At 44.3% G+C, this 12,806-nt stretch overlaps 1 protein-coding gene across 3 annotated transcripts in view; it reads left to right on the top strand.

Moving 5' to 3' along the window:
- cep131 (centrosomal protein 131) overlaps window positions 1-12,806 on the top strand; it is an 84,014-nt gene that overhangs the window by 65,783 nt on the left and 5,425 nt on the right. For all 3 annotated transcript variants that reach the window (XM_078401384.1, XM_078401385.1, XM_078401386.1), the window contains 4 exons: window positions 238-345; window positions 933-1,050; window positions 1,840-1,914; window positions 5,647-5,789. In XM_078401384.1, coding sequence (XP_078257510.1) covers window positions 238-345; window positions 933-1,050; window positions 1,840-1,914; window positions 5,647-5,789 — 444 coding nt within the window. The remainder of the gene's footprint in view (window positions 1-237; window positions 346-932; window positions 1,051-1,839; window positions 1,915-5,646; window positions 5,790-12,806) is intronic.

Here is a 12,806-nt window from a genome sequence, read left to right as displayed (position 1 = left end):
TGCGTTCTACGCAAGGTTCCAGCATCTGCAGTTCCCCGTGCCTAACTCTTGAGTATCCCTGCTGTTTTCTTTTCTGAAATAGGTGCTTTCAATGCGGAAAATGTGCCTTTTACAGTCCAACTCATTGGCTTATTTTTGCCTGTGTAATCGGCAGGCATTTGCAATATTGTGGAGAAATATCTTTTGCTATATTTGCATTACGTCTTGAAATTGACCATCGCTTTGTGACCATTACAGATATGAGAAGCAGCTTGAACAGGAGGAGCAAGCTATCCAACAACAACGGAGGAGGCTGTATGCTGAGGTGTCTGAAGAGAAGGAGCGCCTGAACCAGCAGGCAGCTCGGTGAGAGCATCACTGCAGTTCCCCCATTATCCATCTTCCATTCAACCTTCATTCTCTCCTGAGAGATATTTTTCCAGGGTGGGCTGCTTGCACACCAATGTCGGGCGGCACGGTGGCGCAGCACTGCCTTACACCGCTGGAGACCCGGGCTCGATCCTGACTATGGGGTGCTGTCTGTACGGACTTTGTACCTTCTCCCCGTGACCCCGTGGGGTTTTCCCCCGGTGCTCAGGTATCCTCACACACTCCAAAGACGTAGAGGTTTGTAGGTTAATTGGCTTGGCATAAGTGTAAATTGGCCCTAGTGTAAGATAGTGTTAGTGTGCAGGGATCGCTGGTCAGTGCAGACTCGGTGGGCTGAAGGGCCTGTGTCTCCAAACTAAACTAAATGTGACCTTCTCGCACCCAAACAACTCAAGTGGGACTGTTTCATGAGTGAACCCTATCTGTGAGTTTGTATCCTTAATGAGAGAATCACATTCTCATTATCTCGGTCGGTGTCAGCGGTTATGGGGAGAAGGCCGGAGAACGGGGTTTGAGGGGGAAAGATAGATCAACCATTTTACAATTGATTCTTTTTTACGAAGGCAACGAGCTGAGTTGGACGAGCTACGAAATCAGCTGGAACAGAACTGTTCCCTTATAACCAAAGCCCTCAAAGAGGAATTTGAAAAGACAAAAGAAGAGCAAGAAAGACGACACCAGGTAAAGAAATTTCTTGAGATAACATTTTTAGTTGAAAGATGCCTGGGAACTGGCCCATTGGTCCACCAAGTCCACGCTGACCATTGATCTCCCTCCCATTCACACTAGTTCCATGTTCCCCCACTTCCTCACCCACTCACTAGACACTGGGGGCAATTTACAGAGGTTAGATAACCTATCAACAGTTCTTCCCAAGACTGCAAGAAATTTTAGAGAAATGTGGATGCAGCCCAGTCCATCATGCAAGCCAGCCTTGCTGCTTGAAAGGAGGCAACACTCTTTAGTTTAGAAAAGGCCCTTCACCCCAACGAGTCCCCACTGACCAGCATTCCCCGTACACAAACACTATCCTACACACTAGGGACAACTTGCAATTTCTTTCCAAAGCCAATTAACCTACAAACCTGTACGTCTTTGGAGTGTTGGAGGAAACCAGAGCACCCGGAGAAAACCCATGCGATCACAGCTAGAACATACAAACTCCGTACACACAGCACCCGTAGTCGGGATCGAAGCTGGGTCTCTGGCACTGTGAGGCAGCAACTCTACCGCTGCGCCACCATGCTGCCCCATTTGTTGCAAGAAAATCTCATCCCAGTTTGCACTTGGCCATTTATAACTGATTACTGCCTTTATTGGCTAAACTGTCACAAATATCTTCATTTGGTCTGTTAATATACTGCAGCAATATTGAGATCCTTTTCACTTAATTGAATTGGTTTGCAGTCAAATGCACATAAGCTGAAGTTAAATCTGCTTATTAATATTTCTCTGTGTTAATTTGATCAGGTGGAAATCCAGTCGTTGAAAGAAAGACTAGAAATTGAGAAACAGGCCTGGGAAGAGAATTATATGAAGAAACAGGTAATTTAATGTGTACAAAATGTAGATGACTACAATTGAGGTTGTGCTTTATGTTTAACCAAAAAGTATGTTGCGAAAAACATAGTGGGTCGATTTTAAAATCTTGTAAACAGGGATTCCAGAACAAACTATAATCGAATAAGATGTAAAAACAAGGAACTGCAGATGCTGGTTTGCAAAAAAAGACACAAAGTGTTGGAGTAAATCAGCGGGTCAGCTCGCAACTCTGGAGAATATGGATAAGTGACATTTCAGGTCGGGACCCTTCTTCAGACTGAAGAAGGATCTTGACCTGAATCAAGTCAAGTCAAATTTATTTGTCACATACACATACACGATGTGCAGTGAAATGAAAGTGGCAATGCCTGCGGATTGTACACAAAAAAGAATTACAGTTACAGCATATAATAAGTTAATAAGTTACTAAAAATAAATAGTGTAGACAAAAATTTAGTCTCTGGAGTTATACATGTTGACACTCCTGATGGCCTGTGGGAAGAAACTCCGTCTCATCCAGCGTGACAGCGGAGGCGTTTGCCTGATCGTAGCATCTGGAACAGTCCGTTACTGGGGTGGCAGGGGTCCCTCATGATCTTGCTTGCTCTGGATCTGCACCTCCTGATGTATAGGTCCTGCAGGGGGACGAGTGTAGTTCCCATGGTGCGTTCTGCCGAACGCACTACTCTCTGCAGGGCCATCCTGTCCTGGGCAGTGCTGTTCCCAAACCAGACTGTAATGTTGCCGGACAGGATGCTCTTTACAGCCCCAGAGTAGAAGCAATGAAGGATCCTCAGAGACACTCTGAATTTCCTCAGTTGTCTGAGGTGGTAAAGGCGCTGCTTTGCCTTACCCACCAGTGCGGCAATGTGCGTTGCCCACGTCAGATCCTCTGTGATGCGGACTCCCAAGTATTTAAAACTGCTCACCCTATCCACAATAGACCCATTTATCTCCAGTGGCGTGTACGTGAACAGCATCCTCACATAGCCCCCCTGGCTGTCCAGATGAGAGAGAGCGATGTGTAGAACCTGGGAGACCGCATCATCCGTGGACCTGTTCGGACGGTATGTGAACTGTCCATCATCACCTGTCCATGTTCTCCAGAGATGTTACCTAACACGCTGAGTTACACCAACACATGTGTCATATTCAGACGTGCTTTTGTAAGAAGGTTAAACTGGGCAAAGCAGCACAGGCAGAGACAATTACAAAGGAATTTAGATTGAATCAACACATGAAAGCAATGTTAACATTGGAAAATTGAAGTGTGCCAGGTATTGAAGAAAGAACGTATGGTGCATGTCAAAAGGCTGAAGTCAGGAAAAAATTCTGAGGGATAGGTTCAGAATATCTGTGAAAAATAGGTTTAGTGAAGCAGGAGTCTAGAGTGTTTTATTGTCATATGTCCCAGACAGAACAATTAAAATCTTACTTGCAGCAGCACAGTAGAATATGTAAATATGCAGTTCAGAGCTTATTTGGAGGTTGCAGTGTTTAACAGCCTGGTGGCTGTAGGGAAGAAGCTGTTCCTGAACCTGGACGTTGCAGTTTTCAGGCTCCTGTACCTTCTTCCCGATGGTAGGGGTGAAATGATTGTGGGCCAGGGTGGTGTGTTGTCTCTGATGATGCTGGCTGCCTTTTAGAGGCAGCGACTTCTGTGAATTACTTCAATGGTTGGGGAGGTCAGAACCTGTGATGGACCGGGCAGTGTTCACCACTTTTTGCAGTCTTCTTCGCTCCTGGACATTCAAATAGGCCGTGATGCAACCAGCTGATATGCCCTCTACACCTGTGGAAGTTCAAGAGAGTCCTCTTTGACATACAAGCAGATAGTGGTGCTGGTTAGCCATGTGAAAGCCATGTGGCGAGGCGGTCACTTTAACCATTTCATTGCTGCTGGAGCGCCAGTGGAGGCCTGAGCCCTCAATCCTGGAATAGAAGCAGGGAGAGTAGAGGCAGGGAGGACAGAGTCCAGGGTTTCATGTTATGTTCCCAGCCCAACAGTGCTGTCTGCAATGCACTTTGTTTTACATTTTAAAGATACAGCATGGAAACAGGCCCTTCGGTCCACCAAGTCCATGCCAACCGTCGACCACCCGTTCACATTAACTTCATGTTATCCTACCTTTGCATCCACTCCTTCCTTATTCACTAGGGATGATTTACAGAGGCCAATTAACCTGCAAGTCTTTGGGATGTGGGAGGAAACCCAAGCGGTCACAGGTGGAACTTGTAAACTCCCCACAGACAGCGCCCAAGGTCAGGATCGAACCTGGGTCTCTGGTGCTGTGTGGCAGCAGCTCTACCCGCTGCGCCACTGTGCCGCCCATATCATGCTGCAATGCCCCCCCCGTTAGCATTGATTCTTGTAGATTTCTGGTGACAGAACATGAGTAGTAAGTGAGGTACCAGAATATAACCCTTTTATTCATAAAATGCTGGAGTAACTCAGCAGGTCAGGCAGCATCTCAGGAGAGAAGGAATGGGTGACGTTTCGGGTCGAGACCCTCCTTCAGACTGAAGAAGGGTCTCGACCCGAAACGTCATCCATTCCTTCTCTCCTGAGATGCTGCCTGGCCTGCTGAGTTACTCCAGCATTTTGTGAATAAATACCTTCGATTTGTACCAGCATCTGCAGTTATTTTCTTACACTAGAATATAACCTTTTATCTGTTACAATTTATCAGGAAGAACATAATCATCCAGAGTTAATTGTAATACAGGCAACCCCACATTACGGCTATTTGGGTTCTGGAAATTCAGCATTACATAATTCACAAATCACTGCATAGAAATTTGTGGAATTTATGTTGAAAACAAATAAATAAATCAACATTAAATTATTATTTTTTTCAACTTGTTTTTCATGATGCAAATGCAGACTAGGGGGCTTTGCGTTGTATTATGGAAAATTGCAACAAGGCATCTTTTTAAGGAATGCAAACATCACTCTTCATAATGCAGAGTTACTTGTGAGGTAGAAATCTGTCCACAGCCAGTCAGGCTAAATGCACAATCCATTCACGGAGTCAGCTTGATCATCAATTATATAGATACCGAGATTTAGCTTCTGAAACTTGCATCGCATTAAATTCGGTAAACCTGTGTAGAATGTGGGTGGAACTTCATTTCATGTCTAGCTTCTGTGATCAAGATGAATGAATCTTTTAGTTTAGTTTAGAGGTACATTGCTGAAACAGGCCCTTCGGCCCACCAAGTCTGCGCCGACCAGTGATCCCCGCACGCTAACACTTTCTGTCCTATACATACTGAGGAAAATTGACAATTTTACCAAGCCAATTACCCTACAAACCTGTACGTCTTTGTAGTGTGGGAGGAAACTGAAGCATCTGGGGGAAACCCACGCGGTCACAGGGAGAACGTACACACTCCATACAGACACTCAGCACCTGTGGTCAGGATCGAACCTAGGACTCTGGCACTGTAAGTCACAGCTCTACCGCTGAGCAACCGTGCCGCCCATTTCTGATGTAAAATATCCATTTTCTAAAATATTAATTGAAAGGAATAGTTCTGTGAGATACTTTGAAAGATGCAGGCAGGAGACCCCTGATTAATACCGCATTGGGATAATTGTTACTTGAGACTGCCCGCACTCAAACGGTCGGGCATTTGTGTCAAAAATATCATTTGGTTTGTTGCTGCCAAATCAAGCTTTGTAAGGAACACTAGGGAGGCAGAGTGAGAGATTCAACCATTCTTCCCCTGTAGGAGGCTTGGCTACTTGCCCGTGAACGGGAGCTGAAGGAAGAAGTACGCAAAGGACGGGACAAGGAGATTGAACTGGTCATTCAGCGCCTGGAGGAAGAAGTTAGAATCTCCAAGCAAGAATGTGAGAGGGTCACTGAAAATACGTAAGAACATTTCAGACTTTCTTTTGTGAATACTGGATATTTGTGTATTTTAAATAGTGGCTTAAAGTATGATCAGTCTATGTCACCTTTGCATATTGTAGGAAGGATCTGCAGATGCTGGTTTACACAGAGGATAATAGACATGCTGGAGTAACTCTCTGCCATGGAATTCTCTGCCACAGAAGCCAGTGGAGCCAAATTAACTGGATGGTTTCAAGAGAGAGTTAGATTTAGCTCTTTGGGCAAACTGAATCAAAGGATATCGGGGAAAAAGCAGGAACAGGGTACTGATTTTGGATGATCAGCCATGATCATATTGAATGGCGGGTATTTATTCACAAAATGCTGGAGTAACTCAGCAGGTCAGACAGCATCTCAGGAGAGAAGGAATGGCCGATGTTGCGGGTCGAGACCCTTCTTCAGACTGAAGAAGGGCCTCGACCCGAAACGTCGCCCATTCCTTCTCTCCTGAGATGCTGCCTGACCTGCTGAGTTACTCCAGCATTTTGTGAATAAATACCTTCGATTTGTACCAGCATCTGCAGTTATTTTCTTATATTGAATGGCGGTGCTGGCTCGAGGGACCGAATGGCCCACTCCCGCACCTATTTTCTATGTTCTGTGTTTCTATGTTAACTCAGCAGGACAGAAGGAACGGGTGACGTTTTGGGTCGAGACCCAAGATCTGAAGAAGGGTCTTGACCGGAGACGTCACCCATTCCTTCAATCCAGAGATGCTGCCTGAGTTACTCCAGCATTCATCTTCATAGGTTCGCAACGTTGAGAAGCAAAAGTGAGAGAATATGACAAACAAGTTTAATATCAATACACCGTGGAGAGGGATTTATAGAAAAAGTTATAGAAATGTTTTATCGTAAAAGTCTCCAGCCCCGTTGCACGAGGCTTTTATTGTACAGGTGCTCATCAGCTTAACGATGGGGTTCCGTTCCGAGAAACCCATCGCAAACGGAAAATATCGTAAGTCGAAATGCATTTAATACACGCGCTCACGTGGCCAGAAGCGGGCGGCGGCTCGCTACGGGTCCTGCCGTTTGCACCATCGCAAAGTCGAAATATCGCAGGTCGTAGCATCGTAAACCGGGGAGCGCCTGTACATTTAACTTGGACTCGATCCGTCTCTTTTACATGTCATTATGGAATAGATGTGGGTTTATGTAATTGGAAGCGTGGGAGTTAGATGGGCACCTGGAAAAGGAAGGAGTAGTACTGAGATCAGAGGACAACAAAATTGTACAAATAGCAGTAAAAACGTTCATGTTCCACATATTGCAGTGATGAGATTGAGGCAGAATAGAAGTGATGAAGACATATTAAATAAAATCAGGAAATGCCGGGAAATGTTTGGCAGGTCTGTGGTGAACGAAACAGTTAACATTTCACCACAAAGAGATATTAAATTGGATTTATGCCAATGTCCATAATGTTGCTCATTGGCTGATAAACCCACGGCCCAAATTACCACATGGGATTGTGATGTGGTAGATGAACAAAGAAACATAGAAAAATAAGTGCAGGAGTAGGCCATTCGGCCTGTCGAGCCAGTACCACCATTCAATATGATCATGGCCGATCACCTAAAGTCAGTATCCAGTTCCTGCTTTTTCCCCATATCCCTTGATTCCTTTAGCCTGAAGAGCTAAATCTAACTCTCTTGGAAACAAGAGAACAGTCAGTGTACATAGTATTCTGAATTCAGAAAACATAGCAAGCACGAAGAGGAGGCAGGTGGCAGAATTGAATAAAATGTCTGTAAGAAAATAACTGCAGATGCAGATGCTGGTACAAATCAGTCTGAAGAAGGGTCTCGACCCGAAATGTCGCCCATTCCTTCTCTCCTGAGATGCTGCCTGACCTGCTGGGTTATTCCAGCATTGTGTGAATAAAATGTCTGTATTGATTAAGGATTTTACAGTTCCCATTGGAAGTGATATATGTATATCAGAGAGCACTAGTAGGCTTGAGGTAAGAAACAATGGGAAAGATGCAGATTATTGGTGAGGATCTTAAACAAAACTCTAAACAGTGAAAGGGAGATAAACAAATTTGTTGTTAAGATTCACAGCCATGTAACAACAATAAAGTAGTGGTGTTGGGAGATTTGTTTTGCCTCCAATATGAATGATTAAAATAAACAGCTAAAGATACATGCCTAGGAAAGAACTGCAGATGCTGGTTTAAATCGAAGGTAGACACAAAATGCTGGAGTAACTCAGTGGGTCAGGCAGCATCTCGGGAGAGAAGGGATGGGTGACGTTTCGGGTCGAGACCCTTCTTCAGACGTGCCTGGTGGGTTGACTGGTGCAGTGGGAATGGCTACAGTATCTGGAGTATTTCGCAATTGTGCTTTCAAAGGAAATGCATGATCTGAAGCTTGTAGTGAAAGAAAGGAAGTAAGTTATGGACAGAATAACCAAAACAACTTGCTGAAAGGATTAGCATAACTGAAAGCGGGCAAGTTCAGTTTAGTTTACAGATACAGCCCTGAAACAGGCCCTTCGGCCCACCAGGTCCGCACCGACCAGCGATCCACGCATATTAACACACTAGGGATAAATTTCTACACACACTGGGGATAAATTTCACATTTACCAAGCCATTTTACCTACTTACCTGTACGTCTTTGGAGTGTGGGAGGAAACTGAAGATCTTGGAGAAAACCCACGCAGGTCACGGGGGGAACGTGCAAACTCCGTACAGACAGCACCCGTGGTCAGGATCGAACCCGGGTCTCTGGTGCTGTAAGGCAGCAACTCTACCGCAGCGCCACCCTGCTGCCCAAGTAGAGCTGGAGGACTGAAGGGCTGTTATTGTTGTAGTACTATTCAAGAAGCAATTGTTCAATAGTACTTTGTTGTCACATGTACCTAAATGGAGTGAAATTCTTTTTGTTCATAAGTGATCGGAGCAGAATTAGGCCATTCGGCCCATCAAGCCTACGTTGCCATTCAATCATGGCTGATCAATCTTTCCCTCTTAACCCCATTCTCCTGCCTTCTCCCCATAACCCCTGATGCCCTTACTAATCAAGAACCTGTCAATATCTGCCTTAAATATATAATTGACCTGGCCTCCACAGATGTCTATGGCAGTGAATTCTACAGATTCACCACCCTCTGACTAAAGAAGACTCTCCCACTTGTTTGGCATTCAATCCATTAAAATTGTACTGTACATTAGTACAATCATTAAAAAGTACTGTAGTGCAATGATTGCAGTGTAGAAAGAGTAGATTTCTTCTGCGGCAGTAAACACAGAGTGCCCTCATTACTTGTGCCATCTTGTACCCGGAATTAAAGGACGTTCTTTTAGGAAGGAGATGAGGAGAAAATTCTTTAATCAGAGGATGGTGAATCTGTGGAATTCATTGCCACAGAAGGCTTTGGAGGACAAGTCAGTGGATATTTTTAAGGCAGAGATAGATAAATTCCTGATCAGTACGGGTGTCAGAGGCTAAGGGGGAAGGCAGGAGAATGGGGTTAAGAGGGAAAGATTGATCAGCCATGATTGAATGGCAACGTCGGCTTGATGGGCCGAATGGCCTAATTCTGCTCCGATTACTTATGAACAAAAAAGAATTTCACTCCATTTAGGTACATGTGACAACAAAGTACTATTGAACAATTGATTCTTGAATAGTGCTACAACATTAACAGCCCTTCAGTCCTCCAGCTCTACTTGGGCAGCACGGTGGCGCAGTGGTAGAGTTGCTGCCTTACAGCACCAGAGACCCGGGTTCGATCCTGACCATGGGTGCAGGGGTTAGGAGGGAGAGATAGATCAGCCATGATCGAATGGCAGAGTAGTTCTTGAAAATATCGAGCCTTATCTCGGCCTGAAAGACCTTGTTCTCCTGGCGGCAGCACTTGGTCGTTTGATGTAGGGCTCGGCCTGGCCTGACGATGCTGTCGGTGTCAGAAGGGAAGATGGACACAAAGCGCTGGAGTAACTCAGCGATTCAGCCTGCGTCTCTAGAGAAAAGGAATAGGTGACGTTTCAGGTCGGAACCTTTCCACAAACCTTCAGGTATCAAAAGGGAAATGGATCAACGGAAACTACAGATCTGTCAGCCGAGGGCGAAATCAGGAACAAAATAAATATTGAATTTGTAAGCTGGTAACTTCTCAAGGCAGCCCATGTGGGTGTATTAAAGGCTGACCTTGATTGAATTCTTTGCGATTAACTGTAATCTTTACGATAAATATTTACGCTTCGAAGTTATTAATCAAGATACTGCAAAGGATATTTGTTAAGAAGATAGAAACCTATGAAACTGGAGAGAATGTGTTGATAAACACGCAGGAACATCTCGGTAACCATAAGCAGAGGATAGTTTTGATCAACGATTTTCAGATTGGCTTTGAGGTTGAGCTTAGTTTATTGTCGCATGTATTAAGGTGTGCAGTGAAAAACATTTGTTGCATGCTAGCCAGTCAAAGGAAAGACATGATTACAATCAAGCCATGCACAGTATAATAAATACATGATAAAGGGAAGTAAACTGGCAGCACTGCCCTAGCAGCTGTGGGTTACCTGCGGTCAGTTTGTCTTTGTGTTTTGTTGTTTTTTTGTCTTAATTGTAGATGTGATGTCGTGTTTTGTGTTTGTGTACTATGTGTGTGTGTGGGGGGGGGAAACTGTAAAATTGTAAATGTGTCCCTTCCGAGCGGAGACCCGACCTTTGTTTTCTGGGTCGGGTCTTCGTTCCTGCTGCGGCCTACCATCGGCCCAACTCCTGGAGCTGGCGGCCTCCAGGGTTCCGGTTCGCAGAGCCCGCGGACCGGACTCGCCATCAGCGGAGCCGGCCGTCCTCGGAGGCTGCGGGAGCGGCTGCGACTCGCCTTAGGCTCGGGCCGTGTGGATGCCGACATCGGGAGCTCCGGCAGCGGCAGCGTGTTCGCCCGCCCCGGATCGCCGGGCTTGGGTCGGCCCGTCGCGGACATTTCACCGTCTGGCGCGGCCTGAAATAGGCCGCGGGATTTTTCTCTTCTCGGCGGGGGCTTCAGTGTCGGGAGCACGACCGCCCTGACGTGCAGTGGCAGCGACAGCGTGTTCACCCGCCCCGAATCGTGGGGCTTGTGTCGGCCCGCTGCGGACACCTTCACCGTCCGGCGCGGCCTGGAACGTGGCAACGACAACAGCCTGACCGCGGGAGAAGACGGCAAGGGAAGGGAAAAGACATTCTGGCCTTCCATCACAGTGAGGAGGTGACTGGAGGAGACTCACTGTGATGGATGTTTCTTTTTTTTGTGTGTTGGTAGGGGTTGTGTAATTTGCTTATTTTATTGCTTTTATTATTGGACTGTGGGTGACTAAATTTCGTCCAAAAAACTTGTTTTTTGGATGACAAATGAAGATATCTTGAATCTCTTAAATCTTGAATCTTGAATAATGTGAATAACGTTTAGTGCAATCCTAAAAGCACCACATCTAAAAGCGTTTGGATATATATATGTATAAAAATATGGTACTGGAGAGATTTTTTAATGTTATTTTCATTTGTCTGCAAAAGTATATTCTGTTTACTTGATGGGAAAGTTTTGCTTGTATGTGGTACTTCATATAGCCATGTAATACATAATATAAACTTATGGTTCCAGACTTTCTTCAACTGTTGTAAAATTAAAATTTGTTTTTGATTTTGACCCATAATTGGACACAAAAATGTGACATTTTTTACACATCATAACTCATTTGTTTCTATGATGCTCAAGCAAAGTAAAAAATATATATGTCCAAAAATTCTTAACTCAACATACTTTAAAGCAAACGAGACATAATGTGCTTACTTTGTTCTCCGTGTCCAAATCGTTACGTACATAAGCAGGCATCATTAACCCGCTGTTTTCATGTCTGGTGGATTTGTCAACTTATAAAAACATTTTTATAAAAACATTTTATAAGTAAGTGTCAGTGTAGTTTGTCAGTTTTCTGCTGACGGTGCTGCAGCCTGATGACCCTTCGTGTCTTCGGAGCGTCTGCTGTTTAAATACAGGAGACGTTCAATTGTCCAGCGCTATCTTCCTAATGAAAGCTGCCCATCGGACACCATCTTGTCTGCGTTTTGAAAAGTAAGATTTTGTTTGTATTTTAAATGTATTTTGGGGGAAATACTAGCCGAGTCAGGTCGAGATTACACCCTTCTGAAACATCGCGAAATTCCCACGCTGTCAGTGCTTCTCCGGCGTCCTAATTTTCGCTGAAATCACTGACAAGTCGGTAAGTACTTGAGAGTTTTGAACTATAACACCTTGTGTAGGTTACTTAAAATCCAAGCTTCACTGTAACAAGGAATAAACCGGATTTACTTCCAGTTTACTAAGAGCTGTATTAAAATAAAATAAAATGTAAGTGGTTACGTGGATTTTTGTGAAAAGTGTGTGGGCATTCTTTGAAAATGTAAGGGAGATGCATATCTGGTTTCTGGGTTGAATATCTGGGTTTGGAGCCCACTTTACATGTAATGGCAGAGGCCAAAAACATCGCGAAAATTCCCACGCTGTCAAACTGTTGCCTCCAATCTACCTGTCAAATGGCCTGACGGTAAATAAATTGGTTTACTGTCCAATTTCATTGTGGACCGCCACGGATAGGATGTATAACTACACTTTAATGAATTAGAAAAAAGAAGTTCTACCATTGCAATAAAATGCCATTGAGACACCATGTTACGTACGTTAACACTTTTATGGTAAATTTTAAATTACCTGAAAAAACTACTTGCGGTTGTGGAACTATCTTTCTTTCTTTTTGATAGAGTCAGACGGTTGTCAAACTTGTAAATAAATGTGTTTGCATTGGTTTTTACAACAATTAATTTTTGGGTGTCTATGTCACACTTCTATGTCGCAGTATCATATTTATACACATATATAATATACGTGTGTGTGTGTGTGTGTATATGTATTCATATTCACACACACATATACATATACACACATACACATATATATACCCAGACGCTTTTATATATATTCAGATGCTTATATTTATATCTAT

Source organism: Rhinoraja longicauda, chromosome 6 (genome assembly GCF_053455715.1).
Source record: "Rhinoraja longicauda isolate Sanriku21f chromosome 6, sRhiLon1.1, whole genome shotgun sequence".
Taxonomy (NCBI): domain Eukaryota; kingdom Metazoa; phylum Chordata; class Chondrichthyes; order Rajiformes; family Arhynchobatidae; genus Rhinoraja; species Rhinoraja longicauda.
The sequence above is the reverse complement of the archived record's forward strand: the minus strand, read 5'-3'. Positions and strand labels throughout refer to the sequence as shown.